We start from the raw sequence: 24,714 nt of genomic DNA, 5'->3' as shown, positions 1-24,714 counted from the left end.
GCTGAGCTCACAACTTAACTAGAAGGTAACAAAAAGAAACACCCCGACAAGTAGAAGGAAAGAAATAGTTAAAGGTCAGGTCAGAAATAAATGACATAGAGACTTAATTTTTTTTTTTTTCCAAAAGATCAATCTAACAAAGAGCTGGTTCTTTGAAAAGATAAACAAGATTGATGGATCCTTAGCCAGACTCACCAAGAAACAGAGAAACCAAATAAAATCAGAAATAAAAGAAGTGAAGTAATAACTAACACCATAGAAATACAAAAGATAGTAAGAAAATACAGTGAAAAATTATATGCCAATAAATTAGATAACCTAGGCAAAATGAAAAAAAAAAATGTTAGAATCATACAATCTTCCAAAACTCAACAGAGATGAGCCAGAAAACCTGAACAGTTTAATGACAACCTAAGAAATTGAAGCAGTAATCAATATAAACTCCAAGCAAATAAAACCCCAAGTCCAGACAGCTTCATGGGGGACTTTTACTGAACACCAAAAGAAAAAATAACACTCATTATTCTCACACTGTTTTAAAAAATTCAAAGAGAAAGGATGCTTTCCAACCTCTTTTTATGAGGCTAGCATAATCCTAATTCCAAAACCAGAGAAAAACACTACAAAGAAAGAACCTTACAGGCCAATATTCCTGATTAACGTAAACACCAAAATCCTCAACAAAATATTAGCAAATTGTATCCAGAATTTCCATTTTGCCTAGGTTGTCTAATTAAAAAAATAATTATTCACCATGACCAATTGGGATTTATTTCAGGAATCCAACTGGTACAATATTTACAGATCAATAAATGTGATACACCACATTAACAAAATAAAAGGTAAATATTGTATGACCATATCCATGAATGCTGAAAAAACACTGGAAAAAATCCAGCACCCAGTCTTGATAAAAACTCTCAGCAAAGTGGGTAGAGGTATTATACTTGAACATAATAAAGGCCATATATGTAAAACCCACAGCCAATATCATACTCAATAGACAAAAACTAAAAGCATTTCCCCTAAGAACAGTAACGAGATAGGGATGTCCATTTTTACCACTCTGATTCAACTTAGTACTGGAAGTCTTAGCCACAGTAAACAGACAAGAAGAAAAATAAAGTACATGCAAATTAGAAATGAGAAAGTGAATCTGTCATTATTCACTGATTATATTGTACATAGAAACTCTGAAGACTTCACCAAAAACTTACTAGATTTAATCAATGGATTTGGCAACATAGCAGTATACAAAATTAACATCCAGAAATTGATGACATTTTTATTAACCAATAATAACTTATCAGAAAACAAAACTAAAAATAAAATCCCATTTACCATTGCACCAAAAAAATTAAGATACTGAGTAATAAACTTCAATTGTTCTCAGAAAACTACAGAACACTGAAAAAAGAAACAGAGAAAGACATAAAAAATGGACGTATATACCACGTTCATGGCTTGGAAGACTCAACATCATTAAAATGTCCATACACCCAAATCAATCTATAGATTCAATGCAGTCCTTACTAAAATACCAGCAGCATACTTCACAGAGCTAGAAAAAAAAATCCAAAAGTTTATATGGAACCAAAAAAGACCCCGAATAGCCACAGGAATCTTGAAAAAGAACAAAGTTTGAGGGATCACAATACCAGATATCAGGTTATACTACAAATACACTGTAATCAAAACAGCTTGATGCCAGCACAAGAACAGGCATATAGATCAGTGGAACAGAACAGAGAAACCAGAAATCTACCCAAGCCATTATGCTCTAATATGTTGATTGCTCACGAGTTAACTCGTTATTTCTTTTTTTTTTTTTCTTCAAATCTTTATTGTTGGATGTAAAATGTATTACAGATGTTCCACATTTTTCCCCCATTGACCCCCTCCTCCCCACTCCCGCCCCCCTCCCACCTTTTCCCACACTATTGTCTGTGTCCGTTGGTTATGCATATAAGTTCTTTGGTTTATTTCTTCCCACCCCCCCAACCCCTTTCCCTTTGAGGTTTGTCAGTCTAGCAATGAATTTGTGCTTCTTAATCCCTTCACCTTTTTCACCCATTCCCCCAACCCCCCTCCCAACTGGCAACCAACAAAATGTTCTCTGTATCTATGAGAATGTTTCTGTTTTTACTGTTCATTTTGTTTGTAGATTCCATTGTTGATAGATATGTATTCATTGTCTATTTGTTTGTTCATACATTTTATCTTTTTCTTCAAAAAGACCCTTCATCATTTCATATAATAATGGTTTGGTAGTGATGAACTCCTTTAACTTTTTCTTGTCTGGGAAAGTTTTTATATGTCCATCGATTCTAAATGACAGCTTTGCAGGATAGAGTAATTTTGGTTGTAGGTTCTTGCTTTTCATCACTAACTATTTCTTGCCACTCCCTTCTGGCCTGCAAAGTTTCTTTTGAGAAATCAGCTGACAGCCTAATGGGAACTCCCTTATAGGTAACTAGCTGCCTTTCTCTTGCTGCTTTTAAGATTCTCTCTTTGTCTTGAACCTTTTGCATTTTGATGATGATGTGTCTTGGTGTGGTCCTCTTGGGGTTCATCTTGTTTGGACTTAATGAGAGGTATGGGGCTCGCTGACACCAGATGCTACTCGTTTGAAAGAATTTAGGAAAAACCTGAAGCAGGATCCAAGACAGGCCAATCCTATGGTTAAGCAAGTGGCAACAGCTTGGGTGGGCTTGAAAGTTGGGTAGGGCGGGGCAGGGCCTCAGGGAGTCACCAGGGCGGGGCTACCAGTGTGAGCCAGGTTGCTGGAGTCCCAGATATGTCAACTGTCTGCCGCCCCGGGAAGGGCTCACCAAAGGAACAAAGGCCTCTTACAGCACGTTTGTCCCCGAGAAAGCCCCCTCTCCAGCCCTTGCTCCAGTGCCAAACAGCTCAGTTCTTCCCTGTATGTCTCTGGTGCCCCTCGAGCTGCCTCTCCTCCAAGCTTAGAGGGAGAGAGTCCCATAAATCTGTGCGCAGGCCCTTTAGGGAGCTGCCTGGGGCTCCAGCCGCCTCAGCTTCCCTGAGCCTTACTTCCCGCTGGTTTTACAGCCAGAAGTTATGGGGACTTCTCTTCCTGGCACTGGAACCCTGAGCGGGGCACCTGGTGTGGGACGGGGACCCCTCAGTCCTCAGGAAGGACCTTCCCAGCCACGGGAGCCTCCTGATTTTTATCCACCACACGCGGGTGTGGGACCAGCCCGTCCCGCCGCCGCCGCCGCAGCCCCTCCTACCAGTCTGGATGTGGCTGCTGCTTTAATTCCGTAGTTGTAGGACTTCCATTCAGCTTGATTTCAGGCGGTTTTGAATGATGGTTGTTCTGTAGTTTAGTTGTAACTTTGATATGGTTGTGGGAGGACGCGATACCTCGTTTACCTATGCCACCATCTTGACCGGAAGTCCTTAACTCGTTATTTCATGCCCAAACGTTGCTGACCGCTCAGGAGTTAACTCGCATTTACACTTGCATTAGCTATTTCAATTTTTGAAGCTCAGGGTGGTGCTTTATTCAATACATTTAAAATTTACTGTAATTACAATAGACAAAAATATTTTAAATAAGATACAAAAAATTTCTACTTGAAGTAGCTAGGGAATGGATACCTGCTGGTTCAAATGAGTGCAGCACAGAACCTAACATTTCTTCTGGTACTTCTAAAAGAGCTCCTTACATTGATTCACCTTTTAGGCTTTCAGGGCAACTAAAAGACCACATTTTAGAAAAAATAATCACTGGTATAAAAAAAAATCCAACTAGAACTTGTAAAGTGTGTGTTTCAAGTGGTGATTGCTATACAGTATACCACACCAAAAAAATTATATATGTGTAAAATACAATATATAACAGATATGTACAAACTTTTCTTTAAATTTATTATGTATAAATAAAGTATACTGAAGTTAATTTAGATTGTTTCACTTTCATATGCAATTACAAAAAAATATCTGGTGACATGAGATAACTTCTGCATAAAATTCCAGGTCAACAACGTGTGAATATATGACAAAAGGGCCAAGAACATACAGTGGTGTAGGATAGTCTCTTCAATAAATGGTGTTGAAAATATTGAACAAGTACATGGAAAAAAATGAAACTAGATCGCCAACTTGCACCAGACACAAGAAAAGTCAAAACATAAATGAGCCTGGTCCATTTGGCTCAATGGATTGAGCATCATCCCATGGACTGAGAGGTCCCAGTTCAATTCCAGGTCAGAGCACATGCCCAGGTTTCAGGCTCTATTGCCTGTGAGGAGTATGCAGGAGGCATCTGATCGATGTTTATCTCTCATATTAATGTTTCTGCATTTCTCTCCTTTCCTATATCTCTAAAATATCAATTAAAAAAATGAAATAATGACTTAAATATAAGTCGTGAATCCATAAAATTCTTAGAAGAAAATTTTGGTAAAAAATTTGCAGACATCACATGCAGCAGAATTTTCACCGAAAACAGTGCTTAAGGCAAGAGAAGCAAAGGAAAATGGACCTACATCAAACTAAGAAGCTTCTACATAGCAAAAGAAACCAGTATCAAAATGAAAAGAGAACCCATTGATTGGAAAAACATTTATGACAATGAGATATGAAATAAAGGGTTAATTTCAAAAATATATAGAGTACTCAAACAACTCAACAAAAGGAAGAGAAACAATGCAATTGAAAAATGGGAAAAGGACCTGAATAGACACTTCCCCAAACAACACATATTAATGACCAAGAAACATATGAAAAAAATGTTCGACGTAGCTAATCATCAGGAAGATTCAAATTAAAACAACAACGAGGTATCATCTCACACTTCCTAGAATTGCTACCATCAACAAACATCAAACAATAAGTGCTGGCAAGAATGTGAAGAAAAGGAGACTCTAAACACTGCTATTGGGAATGCAGACTGGTACAATCACTATGGAAAACAGTATGCTGATTCCTTAAAAAAATTAAAAAATGAATTGACATTTGATCCAGTGATCCCACTTCTAGTAATATATCTTAAGAAACCTGAAACACCAATCAGAAAGAATTTATGTACCCCTGTGTTCATAGAAGTGCTATTTACAATAGCTAAGATCTGGAAACAGCCCAAGTGTCTGTCTATAGAGGAGTGGATAAAAAAAGCTGTGAAACACAATGGAATACTATGCAGCTGTTAGAAAGAAAGATCTCTTACCCTTTGCGATGACACAGAGAGGCATCTGGAGAGTATGATGCTAGGCAACATAAGCTAGTCAGAGAGAGACAAGTATCACAGTATCTCACTTTTTTGTGGAATATAATAAACAAAGTAAACTGATGAACAAAATAGATTCAGAGACATGGAAGTAGGGCACAGACTGATAAACCTCAGAGCGAAGGGAGTTGGGGGGGAGGGATAAACCAAAGAACTGATGTGCACATATGCATAATCAATGGAAACAGACAGTGTGATGAAGGCAGGGGCTGGCAGGAGTGGGGAGGACAATGTCAATGGGAGGGAAAAAGGAACATCGGTAATACTTTCAGTAATGAAGACAAATTAGAAAAAAAAAAAACAGATACAGAGATCAATGGAACAGATAGAAGATCTCAAAAATCAACCCATGCCTAATAAGGTAAATTAATACATGACAAAGGAGACATGAAGAACCCATTTAAAAAAAAATGAAACTAGACAGCTTTTCTACACCATATAGAAGAGTAAACTCAAAATGGATTGAATACTTAAATGTAAGACTCCTATAAGAAAACATAGGCTATAAACTCTGGCATTGCTCTTTGTAATATTTCCTTGGATGTGTGTACTTGGGCACAGAAAACAAAAGAAAAAAATTTTTTTAAATGAGACTACGTTAAACCAAAAGTTTTTTGCACACACACACACACAAAAACCATCAACAAAATGAAAATACAATCTAGTGAATAGAAGAAGATATTTGCCAATGATATTTATGATAAAAGGTTAATATCTAAAATGTATAAAGTCATACAACTTAACACCAAAAAGAAAGTTGAGTTACAAAATGGGCAAAATGGTTGGAAGGTGCTGGTGGGCAGGATTGGAGGGATGGTGAGTGTGTGAGAGAGTGAGTGAGTGTGTGAGAGAGTGTGAGTAGATGCAAAGGTGGACAACCAAACCCCTGCAGTGCAGAGACACAGACCAGAAAGTTCCTGTGCTGTGGGCAAAAACAGCCGGCTACCAAGGTAAGTGGCCCTTCAGGGCAATTCTCCCTGTGCCACAATGCGGTCCCACCATTTTGGAAGATCCCAGGTCTTCCCTGGGAGGAGGCAGTGGGAGCAGCTAGGGCCCAGCAACCTGAGCCTACCAGTGCACCAGGCACCATCAGACCAGTGGACACTCTGTGACAATACAGAGCGATGCACAGTAGTGGAGCTCCCAAGGTGCCGGTCGTGGAAGCCACAAACAGCCCAGAGCCCAGCACCATCCCCCATAGTAGCAGCCTGATCAGAGTCCAGATATACCCCCAGGAACAGAGGCTGAAGAGCAGATATCCATCCCCAGGCAACAGAAGCACAGACCAGCAGATGAGACTCATCCCCAAAATCTACAGCAAAACCTGAGCAGGAGTTGAGCCCTACGGGGCAGCAGAACTCCCCAGCCGACAGCTGCGGGACCTGGGGCTCCACAGAGGCCTGTGCAGTCCAGTAGCCCACTACAGCAGTGGAAAGCAGAGCTCAGAGAGACTGGTGTGACCCAGCTGCCCACCCGTGGAAACTGGAGGGTGCAGGGGCACCAGAGAGGTCTGTGCCACCCAGCAGGGACTGTGCAATCCAGTTACCAGCGGGACCTGTGGGGTGCTGAAGCAACAGAGACGCCCGTGTGACCCAGCAAGGACTGCGAGATCTAGTTACCCACAGGGCCTGTGTGGTGCTGAAGCACCAGAGAGGACTGTGGGACCCAGCAGGGACTGTGCTATCTAGTTACCCATGGGGCCTGTGGGGTGCTGAAGCACCAGAGAGGACTGTGCGACCCAGCAGGGACTGTGAGATCCATTTACCCATTGGTCCTGCGGGGTGCTGAAAAACCAGAGAGGTCCCTGCAACTCAGCAGGGACTGTGCCACAGACTTACACGTGGGACCTGTGGGGTGCTGAAGCACCAAGGAGGACTGTGCGACCCAGCAGCCCATAACATAGGCATAGAGCTGGGTCCCCAGAGAAATTGTGCAATCCAGTTACCCGTGGGATCTACATGGTGCAGGGACACCGGAAAGACCTGTGCGACCCAGCTGTGCACAGGATAGGCTTAGAGGATGTGAAAAAGGAAGTGGACTAAATAGAAGCCACACAGATGATCTCCCAAAACCAAATGGGAATTACAACTAAAATAAAAACAAATCCTCAGCCCTGGCCGGTTTGGCTCAGCGGTTAGAGCGTCAGCCTGCGGTCCGTAAAGACCCGGGTTCGGTTCCCGCTAAGGGCACGTACCTCGGTTGCAGTTTGTCCCCGGCCCTGGTTGGTCGTGCGGGTGGCAGCCACTCGATGTGTCCCTTTCACATCGATGTTTCCCTCTCTCTCTCTTCCTCTCTCTCCCTCCTACTCTGTCTGTACAAAAAATGGAAAAATGTCCTCGGATGAGGATTAAAAAAAAAAAAAAAAAAAAAAATCCTCAGAAAACAGAAACAGAAAAGCAGCAGGACAGGACCATATAACCAGGGACACTGGTAGGATCTGCAGAGGTGCGAGAGGGTGGTGGGCTGGGAACCCACAGATAGCAGCAATCGTAGCTGTGAGCAACGCCCTTGGGGAATAAAGAGCAAGCCCGCTCCACAGCCCTGAGAGCCAGGACAGAGCACTAAAATAGCCACAGCCACTCACCTGGGGGCTATGGCAGAGGGAGGACAAACTGGGCTGGAACTCTGTGGGGATACCTAGGATGTGGAAGGCACTCAGAGTTCTTGCTGAGTTGTGGCCACAAAGGACAGTGGCCAGTGTACTCCTTCCCCGAGCTGTGGAAAAAAGCAGCAACCCTCCCACTCCGAGATTCAGCCTTTCCCCGGTGAGGAAAAGAAATAAAAATTGAGGCTCATTGACAACAAGCATTTATCCCACTCTCTGGAAATCCTCTTAGGCAGAACACCAGGGCTACATTCCTAGGCACTGAGTAACTGAGACTACTAGCCACCAAAGAAAAGCTAGAGGAAAACTGAACCTTTCCTGGGCTTGCAAATCTACCCAGAAAAGTAAGACTTGACAGTGGTGATCAACGTGGGCCCACCCAGGCTCATCCAAACCCAGTAGAGGAAGTCACAAACAGCAGAACACCAACACCCACAGGGAAAATTTGGCAGGCTCCAAAACCCACTGAGATAGCCAAAATGGTAAAACAAAGAAACAAATCCCAAATGAAAGAACAAGAGAACTTCATCAAAGATGAGATCAATGAAATGCAGCTAAGCAAATTGTCAGAGGTAGAGTTCAGAGCCATGATCTTGAGGAAGCTCAACAGCATAAGTAAGGACATCAGTACCATGAGTAAAGATATAGAAACACTGAAAACCAACCAAGTGGAAATAAAGAATGACATAGCAGAATGTAAGAACACATTGGAAGGACTAAACAGCAAAGTAGAGGAAGCTGAGGACTGGATTAGCGAATTAGAAGACAGGGTAAAAAAAATCAACCAATCAGAAAACCAAAATGAAAAAACTATCAAAAAGCAGAAAGATAGCTTAAGAGAACTGTGGGACAACTGGAAATGTAATAACATTCTCATCATAAGAGTCCCCGAAGAGAAATAAAATGGGCAAGGGTTAGAGAATATATTTGAAGAAATAATGAAAGAAAACTTTCCTAATTCGGTGAAGGAAGAAAACATTGAAGTTCAAAAAGCACAGAGAGCCCCAAGTAAGAAGAATCCAAACAGGCCCACACCAAGACACATAGTAATTAAAATGCCAAAAATTAAAGACAAAGAGAGAATCCTAAAGGCACAAAGAAATAAGAAACATGTTACCTAAAAAGGAAACCCTATAAGGCTCTCAGCTGACTTCTCAACAGAAACACTACAGGCCAGAAGGGAGTGGCATGAAGTAATCAAGGTCATGAAAAACAAGGATCTGAATCCAAGACTACTCTATCCAGCAAGGCTATCATTCAAAATTGAAGGTCAAATAAAGAGCTTTCCAGACCAAAAAAAAAAAAAAGGTTAAGGGAATATATTAACACCAAACCAGCACTGCAAGATATGCTAAAAGAACTGCAGTAATTAGTAGAAGAAACAGGAAGAAAAATAGAAACACACTAAACAAAAATGGCAATAAATAAGTACATATCAATTATCACCTTAAATGTGAATGGTTTGAATGCTCTGATAAAAGGACACAGAGTAGCTGACTGAATAAGAAAACATGACTCACATATATGTTGTTTACAAGAGACCCACCTCACAACAAAAGACTCACATAGGTGGAAAGTAAAGAGATGGAATAAAATCTTTCAATCAAATGGAAAGCAAAAAAAGCTGGGGTAGCAATACTCATATCTGATAAAGTAGATTTCAAAATGAAGACCGTAATTAGAGATAAAGAAGGCCACTACATAATATTGAAAGGATCTATCCATCAGGAAGATGTAACCTTGGTAAACATATAGGCACCCAATATAGGAGCACCAACATATATTAAAAATCTTTTGGAGGACTTCAAAGGAGAAATCAACAGCAATATAATCAGAGCAGGGGACTTCAACACCCCACTGAATTCACTGGATAGATCTTCTAGACAAAAAATTAACAAGGAAACACAGACTCTAAATGAAGTGCTAGATCAAATGGATTTAATAGATGTCTTCAGAGAATTACACCCCCAAACTGCAGAATTCACATTCTTCTCAAGTGCACATGGGACATTCTCAAAGATAGACTACATGTTAGGACACAAACTAAGTCTCTACAAGTTCAAGAAAATTAAAGTCATATCAAGCATCTTGTCAGATCACAATGGCATGCAACTAAAAATCAATTGCAACAAGAACATGCAAAGACATTTGAAAACATGCAGGCTAAATAGCATGTTATTAAACAATGAATGGGTTACCATGGAGATCAAGGAAGAAATTAAAATCTTCCTGGAAACAATTACAATGAAGACACAACAACACAAAGCTATGGGATGCAGCGAAAGCAGTTCTGAGAGAGAAGTTCATAGCACTACAGGCCTACCTCAAAAAGCAAGAAAAATGTCTAACAGAATATCTAACCTCTCAACTTAAAGAACTAAAAAGCAAACAAAAATAAAACCCCAGAGCAAGTAGAAGGAAGGAAATAGTAAAGATCAGAGCAGAAATAAATGACATGGAGACCAAACAAACAAACAAACAAACAAAAAACAATTCAAAGGATCAATGAAACAAAGAGCAGGTTCTTTGAAAAGATAAACAAGATTGATGGACCCTTAGCTAGACTCACCAAGAAACAAAGAGAGAGAAACCAAATACACAAAATCAGAAATGAAAGAGGAGAGATAACAACTGACACCACAGAAATACAAAAGATCGTTAACAAATATTATGAACAATTATACAGCAACAAATTTGACAATCTAAGCAAAATGGACCAATTTCTAGAAACACATAGTCTCCCAAAACTGAACTGGAAAGAGATAGAAAACGTGAACAGACCAATAACAACTAAAGAAATTGAAGATGTAATCAAGACTCTCCCAGCAAACAAAAGCCCAGGCCCAGATGTCTTCATGAGAAAATTTTACTGAACATTCAAAGAAGAACTAATACCCATTCTCCTTAAACTATTTCAAAAAATTCGAGAAGAAGGAAGACTTCCAAACTTGTTACATGAAGCCAGCCTAATTCTAATTCCAAAACCAGAAAAAGACACTACAAAGAGAGAAAACTACAGACCAATATCCCTGATGAACATAGATGCCAAAATCCTGAACACTAGAAATCAGATCCAGCAATACATCAAAAAAACAAATCACAATGACCAAGTGGGATTCATTCCAGGGATGCAAGGTTGGTACAATATTTGCAAATAAATAAATGTGATACACCACATAAACAAAATGAAAGATGAAAATCATATGATCATATCAATAGATGCTGAAAAAGCATTCGACAAAATCCAGCACACATTTCTGATAAAAATGCTCAGCAATCTGGAAATAGAGGGATCATATCTCGACATAATAAAGGCCATATATGAAAGACCTACAGCCAACATCATACTCAATGGGCAAAAATTCAAAGCATTTCCCTTTAAAACAGGAACAAGGCAAGGATGCCCACTTTCACCACTCTTATTTAACATAATATTGGAAGTCTTAGCCACAGCAATCACACAGGAGGAAAAAATAAAAGGGATCCAAATGGAAAAGAAGGAAGTGAAACTGTCATTATTCGCAGATGACATGATACTATATGTAGAAAACCCCAAAGACTCCATCAAAAATTTACTAGACTTAATAAATATTTTTGGTAAAGTAGCAGAATACAAAATGAATGTCAAGAAATCGATGGCATTCTTAAACACCAATGATGAACTCACAAAAAGAGAAACTAAAAGCACAATCCCATTTACCATTGCAGCAAAAAAAAAATTAAGATACCTAGGAATAAACTTAACCAAAGAAATAAAGGACCTATTCACAGAAAACTACAGGTCATTGAAAAGAGAAATGGAGGAAGATATAAAAAGTGGAAGCACATACCTTGTTCATGGATTGGAAGAATTAACATCATTAAAATGTCCATATTACCCAAAGCAATCTATAGATTCAGTGCAATCCCCATCAAAATACCAATGACATACATCACAGAACTTGAACAAATACTTCAAAAGTTCATATGGAACCAAAAAAGACCTCAAATAGCCACAGCAATCTTGAAAAAGAAGAACAAAGTAGGAGGGATCACATTACCAGATTTCAGGTTATACTACAAAGCCACTGTAATCAAAACAGCCTGGTACTGGCACAAGAACAGACATATAGACCAGTGGAACAGAACAGAGAACCCGGAAATGGACCCAAGGCAATATGCTCAATTAATATTTGACAAGTTGGCAAGAGCATACAGTGGAGTATAGACAGCCTCTTTAATAAATGCTGTTGGGAAAATTGGACAGCTACATGCAAAAAAATGAAACTAGACCATCAACTTACACCATACACAAAAAAAACTCAAAATGGATAAAAGACTTAAAGGTGACTCATTAGTCCATAAAAATCCTAGAAGAAAATGTAGGCAACAAAATTTCAGACATTACATGCAGCAGAATTTTCACTGATACATCACCTAAGGCAATAGAAACAAAAGAGAAAATGAACACATGGGACTACATCAAACTCAAAAGTTTCTGCACAGCAAAAGATACAATCAGCAAAATGGAAAGGCAACCCACTGTATGGGAGAGCATAATTGCCAATGATATATCAGATAAGGGGGTTAATTTCCAATATATATAGAGTACTCATACAACTCAACAAAAGAGAGACAAAGAACCCAATTAAAAATGGGCAAAGGAACTAAATAGACACCTCTCCAAACAGAATGTACAAATGGCTACGAGACATATGAAGAAATGCTCAACATCACTAATCATCAGAGAGATGCAAATTAAAACAACAATGAGGTATCACTTCATGACACCTGTCAGAATGGCTACCATCAACAAATCATCAAACAACAGTGTTGGCAAGGGTGTGGAGAAAAGGGGACTCTAGGACACTGATGGTGGGAATGCAGACTGGTGCAGCCACTATGAAAAACAATACGGTGTTACCTCAAAAAATTAAAAATTGAACTGCCATTTGATCCAGTGATCCCACTTCTAGGAATATACCCTAAGAAGCCTGAAACACCAATCAAAAAGAATATTTGTACCCCCATGTTCATAGCAGCACTATTTACAATAGCTAAGATCTGGAAATAACCCAAGTGTCCATCAGTAGACGAATGGATAAACAAGCTGTGGTATATATTCACAATGGAGAACTATGCAGCTGTAAGAAAAAAAATCTCTTATCCTTTGAGATGACATGGAGGGACCTGGAAAGTATTATCCTAAGCGAAACAAGCCAAGCAGAGAAAGACAAATATCATAGATCTCACTTATTTGTGGAATATAATGATCATAACAATCTGAGGACCGGGGTAGTCCCAGAGACGTGGAAGTCGGGTACAGACTGACAATCCCCTGAAGAGGGGTTGGGGGACGAGAGATAAACAACAGAACTTATATGCATGTATGTATAAACAATGGACATGGGCAACAAAGGTGGGGACAGGTTGGGGAGGGAGGGAGAGAGGGGAATCAGTGGGGGAAATAGGAGAAACATCTGTAACAAAAATAAATTAATTAACTAAAAAAAACCCCAACAAAATGGGCAAAAGGTCTGGCCTGTGTGGCTCAGTGGTTGAGCATCGGCCCATGCACCAAGAGATCTCGAGTTTGATTCCTGGTCTGGACACATGCTTAGGTTGTGGGCCCGATCCACAGTAGGGGGCATGCAGGAGGTGGCCAATCAGTGTTCTTTCTCATCGATGTTTTTATCTCTCCCTGTCTTTCTAGAATCAATAAAGAAAAAAAAAATTTTATAGGCAAAATACCTGAATAGACATTTCTCCAAATAGGACTAAAGATATCCAACAGACCTATGAAAAGATGCTCAATGTCAGTCACCATCAGAAAAATGCAAATGAAAACCATAATAAGAATTCACTTTATACCTGTCAGAATTGCTATCATCAATAAATTAACAAGTGTTAGCTACAATGTGCAGAAATATAAACCATGTTGCTCTGTTAGTGGTATTGAAAATTGGTGCATCCACTAATGAACACACTATTAAACTTCCTCAAAAATAAAAATAAAACTGCTATATGACCCAGAAATCCCATTTCTGGATATTTATTATTTTAAAAATATATAAAACACTGCTCCTAAATGATAATATATTTCTATACTTATTGCAACCTTTTTTTTTTTTTTTTTCCAATTGTCAAGATATGGAAGCAAGCTAAGTATGATCCCGATGCCTGACATCCCCTGCTTTTCCTGACATGGCACAGCCTTCCAGGATTAGGGTTTGCTAGAGGAAAGACAGGGAAGACAATACCTCCAACAAGAAAGAGACATGTCAGGTTCCAGGGCTAATGAGGACCGTGGGAAACAAGCGTGTCCATCATTACAAAATTGGATAAAGGAGATGTGGTCTATATATACAATGAAATATAACCTGGTCATAAAAAGATGAAATCAAACCATTTGCAGAAACAAAAATGAATCTAGATCCTTGATTTCAACATTTCTCATCACATGGAACATATAAACTACTAAAATTTGGCAACACACCAAAAAATGTTATATTTTTGTGCCAACTGGATAAAAAAATAGGTTTAATTTGGTTCATGCACACCAGATGGCTATTGTTGTGTAGGCTTTTGCCATTTTTTATTTGACATCCTAAGAGAAGAGAGGTCAGTGCCCCTGACTCAATAGTAAGGTACTGCATGTTTTAAAAATTCTTGCATCACAGCATCTTGCTTCACACAGGTTGGAAATTGCTGACATAGAGGGTACTATGCTAAGTGAAATAGGTCAGACACAGAAAGACAAATACTATATATTATTTCAGTTACAAGTGGCATATGAAAAACAAAATAAATGAACAAACAAAACTGAAACAAACTTATAGAAACAGAACAAACAGATGGTTTCCAGGTGGAGAGGAGGGTGCAGGGCTGGCTGAGGAAGGAGGAGGGTTTAAAAATACAACCTGGATGTTACAAAACAGCCATGGGGATGTCCAGTCCTGTCTATGCAACACAGTCAACACTATTGTAACAACTTTTAGGGTGTCAGGTGGGTATGAGAACTATCAAGAGGATCACTATGTAAACTATATAAATGTCTAATCACTATGCTGTGCACCTGAAACTAATATAGTATTGAATGTCAAGTTTAATTCCAGCAATTTAAGAATAAAAAGATACTTTCTACACCATGACAGTGGCTACTTTTCTAATGTTTGAGGAAAAGAAAACATTTTCTGCATTTCTTGCCAAGTTTCTTTTGACCAAATAATAGGAACTTGAAGTTTTCGTTTGTTCTCTAGAATTATTTCAGCACAAAGTCAGGAAAACATGTATAGTGACCCCACTGTGCATGTGGAAGAGACAAAGAAAGGGGAGAAAATTACATACGGCCCATTGGGAGGCAGGACTTTTTATCCTGAAACACCATCTAAGGCAGCGGTGATCAACTTGTGGGTCGCGACCCCTTTGGGGGTCAAACGACCCTTTCACAGGCATCACCTAAGACATAACAGTAGCAAAATTACAGGTATGAAGTAGCAACAAAACTAATTTTATGGTTGGGGGTCACCACAACATGAACTGTATTAAAGGGTCGCGGCATTAGGAAGGTTGAGAACCACTGGTCTAGGGTCTCCATGTTCACCTTTTACCTAAATTTAAGTCCCCTGAGATACTTGTCCATGACCTCCCAATTCCTTTTCCTGCATGTTTCTCATCCACGGAACCAATCTGTGAGGCAGCTCTGAGGGCTACAGCTTGCTCTCGTTCCATAAACACCTGTGATACCCGTGCACTGGGAGAGTCAGCTGCCCTGCCCTTCCTTGTACCATTCTCCTCAAGGCAGAAAGTGCCTAGAGGCCTCAAGGTACATCGTGGCCACTCCTCCTTGCTGGGACCTGATTGATCAGGGATCAGTTCTCATTTGACAGGATGCATCCATACTCTTGGCCAAGAAAAACGCCCTGCTGGTGAAGGTAAATTCTGGGCCGTGTGCTGCCGAGATGGTCTCAGATCATCACCAGTTTACACACTCATGCATGTTGTTACTGACAGGTCCTAAACTGGTAGTGGGGCCCGAGCCCACAGAGTTTCTAGTCCCCTGGTGTGGCTGTGTTTTTTTCCACAGTCATGTTGTGGTTATGTCACGGGGGCTGTGTCGTCCCATTAACAGCTTTGATGGGAGACATGAGAGGGCAGTGCAGGGATGCCCCTCAGTGGAATGCCACCAAACAGATGATCCAGGGCATGCATGGATCCAGTCTTACCTACTGTTAACACAAAAATGCTCCCAGCCTGGCTGGAAATCAACTCTGCTCTGAGCTCACCCCGGGCACCCACTCCATGATCAAGAGCTAAAGGGATACCACTGGGTGTTTTGAACCTGGTCCGCTGGAAACACCTGGAAGGGCGAGATCGGATGAATTGCTCGGCAGGTTAGAGTGATCCCCCTCTATCTGAGGACTGCACGTGTCACAACACAGCAGGCTGGCCTCTGCCAGGGAGACCTACTCTGTGCATCCCGGAGCTGAGTATGATCCCGATGCCTGACATCCCCTGCTTTTCCTGACATGGCACAGCCTTCCAGGATTAGGGTTTGCTAGAGGAAAGACAGGGAAGACAAAACCTCCAACAAGAAAGAGACATGTCAGGTTCCAGGGCTAATGAGGACCGTGGGAAACAAGCGTGCCGAAGGATTTCCACCGCGGGCTGTGGCGCTCCTGAGAAGCAGTGCTGCGTCCAGCGACGTGGAGTGACCCCTGTGCCTGGTGGCGCAGCGCAGGGGCAACTACTTACTGCGCCTTCGGGCGTCTGCTTCTCAAAGCTGCTCTGGCAGACATCCAGAAGGGACCACATTTGCAGCAATGGTCACATATCAGTCAGTCTTCTCTTTCTTTTGATTAGGGTGAGGGTCAGAGCTGGGGTCAGTGTTAGGGTACAGTGAGGGCAAGGCCATGGTTAGGGGCTTGGTGTTGGGGTAAGAATGAGTGCTGTGGTCAGGGTGAGGGGCAGTGTTTAGAGCTTAGGGGTCAGTGTTGAGGGTCTTGGAGTCACCTCACTGACACACTTCCCCTCTCCTTCTCCATCTATCTGAGGCCTTTCGGATGGACAGGGTTTCCCCAGGGTCAAATGTGAGTCAGAGGTAGAGCTGGACTATTGGTTGTCTGTGGCTCAGTCCAGACTTCGATAGTAAAAAATAAAATTTTGGCCCTGGTCAATTTGGCTCAGCGGTTAGAGCGCCGACCTGTGGTCCAGAGAGACCCGGGTTCGGTTCCCACTAAGGGCACGTACCTCAGTTGCCGTTTGTCCCCAGCCCTGGTTGGGTCGTGCGGGTGGCAACCACTCAATATGGCCCTTTCATGTCAATGTTTCTCTCTCTCCCTCCCACTCTATCTGAACAAAAAATGGAAAAATGTCCTCAGGTAAGGATAAAAAAGAATAAAATTTTGACTCTGGTCCTCCTTTCAAATGCAACTCCAGCACAGTGAAGGGTGTGGAAGACCTCAGAGATCATACAGGGTTTTCTCCTGTCCTCCCACCTGGGAAAGGTGGTGTTAGCCCCAGTGCGTCTGGGCAGCCCGGATTCCAACAGCCCTGACACGCCAGGCACTCAGGAGACGCTGTGGATTTGTTCAGGACACAGCACAATGACCTGCCATGTCCCCGGTGCACTTTCTATGGGTTAAAGGGCCTTGCTGGGAATGGCAGGATCCTTTGTCCCATCCCAGAGGGCAGCAGTACACAGTCAGGGTTCATACAGGACAGCCCTTGGCTCCTACCCTCTAGGCAGGCATCTGCGGTCCTTCTGTTCAGGCCAGCCTGGACCAGTCAACCCCCCTGGCCAGTAACTGAGCTGACCATGCTGCCGGGCAATTGAACCACTGCCTGAGCACTGTCGACAGCCTACTCATTTCTCAGTTTTCAACATCCATGTGGATGAAACAAGAACCACCTCTCTCACAGCCTCTTAACCTGCCAAAAGGCAATAGCCCTGCACCCATAACCATTCAGCAGACTGGCCCTGCAATCCCTGGGCCTTCCCATTGGAACAAGCCTTTGCCATTTTTGCTCATTGAGAATCGAAGCTATGGGAGCGACTGCATCTCCCGACAGGCTGTTTCTCACTGAGGCCGCATGGACTCAGAGCCACATCTGTCCATGGTCCAACCCCTTCAGTCTCAGGACGTGGGCCAAGTGTGGATTCTGTGCTATGGAATCACCCTTGAGCCCCCCACTACTTCCTCAGGCAAAAACGTTCTTACCCCCCTCACTTGTGGTCTCTGCTCTTTGTAAAGAAGAGAAAGAGACAGAAAAATTACTCACTTTGTTCTTTGGAGATGGCTGACTAAGGAGACCAGGGGCAGATGTGACTCTTGGCTCCCACCTTCCAGGGACACAGATGAGGTCTGTGTGCCATCTAAGGGCACATGAGTGAATCTGGCCCAGTCTCTTTGCTGCAAGGACCCCACGTTCAAGGAAGAAGACATTTGACCCCCAATATCAACTCTTTTCTTCAGCCTGTGGAATTGCCTGTTGCATATGCAGGAGACCAGCAAGAGCACTGGGCGGGTGTCTGCAGCCCCTCCATCAAAGGAAAGTCCTGCCTTTCTGGGCTTCAGCTTCCACCCCTGAGCAGGGGCCTTTAGTGACATGGAATCTGCATTTTTTCTGTTCTGATGCTGAAGACCCGCACCTCAGCTCTCCTTTGGGAACTGCTCCTCATCTGCTTCCAATGCAAACAGTGGAAGAGGGCTGTTCCCACTGCCAACCGGTCCTCCAGGGCTCATCTTCTGGATGTTCTGCTGGGTTCAACTTTGAGAATGTACCAAAGTTAGGACAAGAGCATTTAAAGCTGTGACTTTTAATAGAACCCAGTGGAAGGTGAAACCCTTCCTGGTTGGGTGGTGAGAGCTATCAGTCTGGGATTGCTGGAGGCAACTGAAGTAAGAGAGACTGTGCCTGTGAATGGGGCCACCCAAAAGCACTTAGTAGGATGGAGGACACGAGAGGGACTGGGTCCCACTGCGAGAGTATGTGCTCCTGGATAAGCCAGGTCCAAGCCCACTCTTAAGCTCGCCTCTTGCAAGTATTCATTTGTTTCTACTTTAAAATTTTTAATTTATTTTACCTCAGTAAGTGTGTCAAGTACATTGCAATTGAAGAGTCCTGGCCAACACATCAAAATCAATTCCCCTGAAACAATCTCCAAGGTGCCCTCACTGGATGGGTCACAGCTGGGGGAAATGAAGACACTGGGTGAGGTCAGATATTAGGGAAGATGTTGAACAGCTTCATCCCTACTTTTTTTCCTCTTCAGCGACAGGAAAATCCCAGAACAATGAGAGGACAGCAAGGGGTGAAAAGAGGTGTTCGGATAGCTAATTAGTTTGTCTGTATTTTCTTCATTTTAAGGTTCATTTTATGAATGTTTATTTTTACTAAGATATTACCTGTTTCCTCTAGGTTTCTCGTTTGATGCAGTAGATTTTTACTATTTGATTACCAATATCCCCTCTCTTAGTGCTCTTGAATGAAGGAGAACAGAGTGTAAAAGGCTGGGAACAGTGAAGGTGTGGAAGGTAGAAGTTAGTGTTACAGGTGTCTGATACTGGTCCTACACCTTTAAAAGGCGAGGCTAGCTCCTCCCTCCCCACCTCTCCCCAACCCCAAGTCTTAGCCCCCAAAAGAGCTTGGGTGAGTGCATGGCAAGCTAAACATTTGGTTACATGCAGATTTTATTCAAACAGAAGGACCAAGATTCAGCCCAAAGCTGCAGGGACTATCTGCACAGCTCTATGTCCGGAGCTCTGTGCGTGGGCTTCTGGCTCATCTTGGACCATCTAGGCCTGAGTACAGGACTCAGAACTGTGTTAGCATCACTGTTCCATTTAAATACCTGTAAAATGGAGACAATTGTCCCTGCCTCACCGGCTAATGAGAACAGGAGGTAGAACAAGACATGAAGGGCCTAAAGCTGGATGTATCTCAATGTGAGCTTAGTACTGGGGTCTGGATTCTCATTACCTTTTAATTTTGTGTGATTAGAGCCCTTAAGGTACAGACACACTCCTGTCTACTGTCATGTAGTTCATCTTGGAAATAACACGTAAGTGGAAGTCAAGAGGAATCACTTCTGCTATTTCTAGTGTGCGCTCCTCTGAAAAATCATGAGTGAAGGTTCCAAAAAGTGCTTCCCCCTGCTGCCATCTATTGTGCATCTTAGTAATAACATGAGTAAAGATCAGGGGGAAAAGGACCTCTCTGTTGCCATCTAGTTAGAGTGCATTTTGCAAATAACACCAGAAAAGCTCTTCTTTGCTGCTATCTAGTGAGATGCTTGGGAATAATACCTGAGTGGAGGAACCCAGGTAATACTTTTTTCTGCCATTAATTAAGAATCTAGGTAATTACACCTAAGTAGCATCACCAGGAAAAACAAAACAAAACAAAACAAAACAAAAAACTCTTTCTAATGTCTTCTGAGTGAATACAGCATGTGTTGTGCCCCAGATGTGGTCTTCCATGTCCTGGAAACTGCCCACTGAAACGTGAAGTTCTCGAGGTGAATCCTGGTGTAGAGTTTGGTGCACTCTGAACCAATGCCTCTCTGCTGGTTCTTATAAATGGATGCTTTATGGCACCCTCCTCTCTTGCCTACCTACCTTCCCCAGGAAATTTTTCAAGTAACCATGTACTTAGAGAGCCTCTCTATGTCAGCATACCTGGGGACAGTTGGGTGCAAACAAAAGATTTATTTTGAATGTAAACGGCAGCCCAGGAGGCCCAGACTAAAAAGAACACACTTCTGAGATCAGAGAACTTGGGTATGGAAACCACAGAAAGTCCTTCAGGTGTCAGACTGCAGGGGGGGTGGGGGTAAGGAGGCAGCTGTGTGGGGTCCTGGGCTCTGCCTGGGGTGGGGGCTAAAGATGCCTTGGGGACTTCACTCCAGGTTCTGCATTTGAGGGAGGAGTCAAATGCAAGTTTGGGTGAGCTGGGAGTGAGTACCCCATGCCCTGTGCTCAGGAGGCCCAGAAGGGCCCAACAGGCCATCTGAGGCCAAGCCTAGCCCCGGGGAAATGGCGGCAATGTGAGCTCGCCTGCGGAAAAGCGACCAGAGGCCGCCAGTGGTCCAAGGCTTCTAGGAAGCCAGAGGATGCAGCGGGGCAGGAAGAAATGTGGGCTGGGCGAGGGCACCAGAGAGAGCAGAAAGGGTCCCTTTGGATACCAGGCACCTAGGCGGGGGGTGAGGGGGTGGAGGTGGGGGAGAAGCTCCTGAGGAGCCCAGGGGCCTGGCAGCAACCCAGGCCTCAGAAGCAACCTCACACTCACTATTTTCTTCCACTTCATCCTCCGATTCTGGTAGCAAGTCTTCACCTGTAACTGGCTCAGGGACTCAGCGAGATCTATTCTGGAAAGAGTGGAGTGCACCCTCAGCAGGGCAAACAACCCCCCTCCCCCTCCCAACTGCCAGCTGAGTAGGCCCGGCCCCCAGCTACCTGTCTGGCGTGGAGAGGTACTTCTGCTTCTCCAAGCGTTTCTCTAGACCCATCAACTGCAGCTCGGTGAACACGGTGCGGCTCCGACGCCCCTTCTTGGCCTTGGTGCCCGGCTCCCCGCTGCCGGGGGCCTCCAGTTTCCCGCGGAGCTGCAGCTCCAGGGGCAGGTGCGGGGTGCCTGTAACGCTGGGCAGCCCAGGCCCTGCCGCCAACAGCGCTGAGCCCAGCCCGGAACAGCTCAGCGGCGCCAGCGGGAACTTAAACACCGCCGCCTGCTCAGCCTTCAAAACGGCTGCGGGAAGAAAACGGGGGTCTGATGAGCTCAGGCCCTGCTCCTCCGGGAGACACCCTCCACATCCCGGGCCACAGGTGGAGGGCTAGCGCCTGGCCAGTGCCACCCAGCACGAAATCCTCCTGCCCTGCGAAGCACGAGATTTAAGCCACACCTGGGGTGACCTGCTCCAACGCCAGTGTCCCCCAGTCCGGGAATAGGAACCCCCCCCCCTCACCCTGAACTCTGCCTTTGTGTTCCTTAGGCTTATGCCGCCTTTGAGATTTCGAGATTCTCAATAAACTAGTTCGAAGCCCCAAGGTGCACAGAGCGTGTGTCATCGAAAGGAGAAACCAAGAAGAAAAGATAGCAGGCGGGACAGGAAGCTGAGCGTTGGCCCAACCAAATCGGCATTGCTGCGTTGCGGGGAAAGAATATCATTGGAGTGAGCAGGTCTACTCCTCTGTGTGGGCACAACAGCCAGGCTGCAGGCAGTGGGTTGGCAGCAGGGGTAGGTTTGAGCCCTTTCCGAAAGTTTCAAAACACTCCACAAATCCCGAAATTGTTCTTCCTGTTTTCTCTGTTAAAACTCTTCCCGGTGAAGATGTTTCCATTTCATTAGCCATAAATAATTTCTTTTGCCCGCTTCAAACGAACTATTAGCCACAGTGCGGCGGAGGCAATGCGCAGCGGTGAGGCTGCATCGAAGTTGGACTTAAAACGAACTAACTGGCCCAGCTGCCCCGTGGGAGGACAGAGCACTGGCTGGAGGGTCACCAGGACCCAGGGCGATCGCTGGCAGGGCTGGGGTCCCACTAGAACATGGGGGGAGGCCTTCCTTCCCCACAGGCATCTCACTGTGGGCAGGTGCTGTCCCACGGAGTGAGCGGGGTCTGGCCAAGATTGGGGTGTGAGAAGAAGGCCAGAAAGAAGGAAACTTGGGGGAAGGTGGGAGAGGGAAGACAGGCCACCCGATCGAAAATATCCAAGAGATGCCAACGTTGGGTGAAGAAAACGGGGGAATAGCCAGAAGAACAAGGGGTGCGGTGGAGAGGGCAGTGGCTGGGCAAAGCAGGCCCTGCCAGGGAAGGAAAAACCCCAGAGGGACAGAAAAGGCCCAGTGGGAAGTTCAAGTTCCACGGAGGCGCAGTAGACCTGGAAGCGGAAGGGCCAATCGTGCAGTGGCTCACAGTCTGGCCTCTTGTCCCCAGGCAAAGCTGGGGGGTATCGATGCGGCAGCAGAGGCCAGTTTGTCGCCCGCCTGAGACCACGGGCTCCCGGAGGCTTCGGGAGGGCTTGGGCCTGCATCAGCCCCCGGCACAGCACCGGGAGCCGCAGGCGTCTTCCCCAAGGCCCGGCTTCCCCGCCTAGGGCAGTCCCGGCCACCCTCGGCAGGTCCTTTGCGGCGAAGGCCCAGGCGCCCGCAAACTCAGGTCGCTTTGACCCGCAGCCTGAGGTTAGCAGTATGAACCTGCGCCCGCAATAGGAACACGGGTTCGGTCTCCTGGTGGAGGCCGAAGCGCAGCAGTGAAGGAGAGAGCGAACACCCTCAGCACCGGCCCGGCCCCGGGCACGAGCCTGATTCCTGAACTGCCAGGCGATTGTCCCTCCACTTCCAGGCCGGGGCGAAGGAACGGACCAAGGCCCAGCGCTGAGAGCTGCGTGCCCGCGACGGCGCGGCTCACCCTCCCTCCTAGGCGCCGGCGCCCAAGCCCCGCACGTACCCAGGTGGCTGTGAAGGGCCGCGCGGCCAGCAGCGCTTGCACGCCGAACTTGAGCAGCTCGCCCGCGGCGGCTGCAGCGGCGGCGGCGGGCGCGGCGCCCTTGGGCCCTGGCGGCTCAGTGAGGATCTCCTCGATCATGAAGCTGCGGTAGCGGTGCGGCCTGTGGTCGACGCAGCCTTCGGGCGGCCCGAAGCGCGCCTGCCGCTGCATCACAGCGCCCACAGCTCAGCGGCAGCGGTGGCTTGGGCGCAGGGCCCGCGCGGGGCTCTAGGCCGGGCCGCAGCTCCCGGCGGCGCGCGGGCGCCGGCTCAGGCCCCCTCCCCCGCCGGCCGGCAGGGCGGAGGAGCAGGGCGCGGGCGGGGCGCGCGGGGCTCGGCCGGTCGGACCCGGGACTGCGCCCCCGCCCCGCGCCGCCTCGCCTCTAGCACGGCGGGCTCCGCGTCACCGCCCCGCCCCGCCCGGCCGCCCCGCCCGGCCGCCCCGCCCAGCGCCGCCGGCCGCCCCCCACTCCACCCCAGGCTGAGCCCGAGGGAGGGCCAAAGAAGGGAGGAAGGCGGGAGAGAGGGGGGCCTCGAGAAGGGCCGGCGTACCCAGACCGAGGGAGACCCAGAGGAGCGCACGCCCAGGAAGGAGAGAACTGGAGAGATCGGGAGAGGAGACCCCCAGAGAAGTGAGCAGAGGGATCCAGAGAGGTGAGAGAGGGGCCAAAGCAAGACAGCAAGGGCCACCCAAGATGCCAGACAGAGAGGTGAAGGTGCCAGGGACCCCTAGCCCTGCGCAGACAGAGACCAACAGAGGCGCGGGAGCCAACGGGGCAGTGACGTGCCGGCGGGCTCAGAGTCAGGCAGTAAAGAAAGAGAGGGGACAGCTAGGAAGGGCAGCAGCCTGGGTACGAGTTAAGGAGACCGGGAGAGGTCGGAAAGAGAGGCCAAGGCCACGCGGTTTGGCTGGGAAAGGGGTGTTGGTGCGCAGCTCCCGGCCAGGAAGCATGGTGGCCACCCCGCAGCGGTGCTGCAGTGGGCAGGAAGGCGACTCCTAGAGCAGAGGCTGCACCCATGCACTCCCGCCTCAGTTTACCAGGCATGGCCTCATGTTTCCCCACCAAACTACCCTGAGAGGAAAATTTGTTCCAGCCGCAATCTACTTTATTGCCAAGCGGTACGTGGACACATCCTCCTTGGCAACCCCAGGGAACTGTGGGTGCCTCCTTGGCAATCCCAGGGAACTGTGGGTGGGTCATATCCTAGGTAGAGGAAGGGATGGATGAGAGGAGGAGGAAAGGCTACACTTTTCCTTTTTCCAGCTTTGGAACCTCGGAAAAACCAGCACTGGGCGGAGCTGGGTGAGGGATGTGGGATGCCATTTGAGTTTGGGGACAAACTCTGAATTGCTGTGTCTCATCTCTGAGCCTGAAAGTCCCCAGTGTG

General features: G+C 45.6%; 1 protein-coding gene across 1 annotated transcript in view; it reads right to left on the bottom strand.

Annotated features, from left to right (window-relative positions):
• Positions 1-23,497, bottom strand: part of LOC118618077 (homeobox protein BarH-like 1) — a 33,240-nt gene extending 9,743 nt beyond the window's left edge. The window contains 4 exon segments of the mRNA XM_036243979.1: positions 21,126-21,204; positions 21,293-21,584; positions 23,288-23,302; positions 23,305-23,497. Coding sequence (XP_036099872.1) covers positions 21,126-21,204; positions 21,293-21,584; positions 23,288-23,302; positions 23,305-23,497 — 579 coding nt within the window.
• Positions 23,498-24,714: the final 1,217 nt, after the last annotated feature.

This window comes from Molossus molossus, unplaced genomic scaffold, assembly GCF_014108415.1.
Source record: "Molossus molossus isolate mMolMol1 unplaced genomic scaffold, mMolMol1.p scaffold_m16_p_51, whole genome shotgun sequence".
NCBI lineage: Eukaryota > Metazoa > Chordata > Mammalia > Chiroptera > Molossidae > Molossus > Molossus molossus.
The sequence above is the reverse complement of the archived record's forward strand: the minus strand, read 5'-3'. Positions and strand labels throughout refer to the sequence as shown.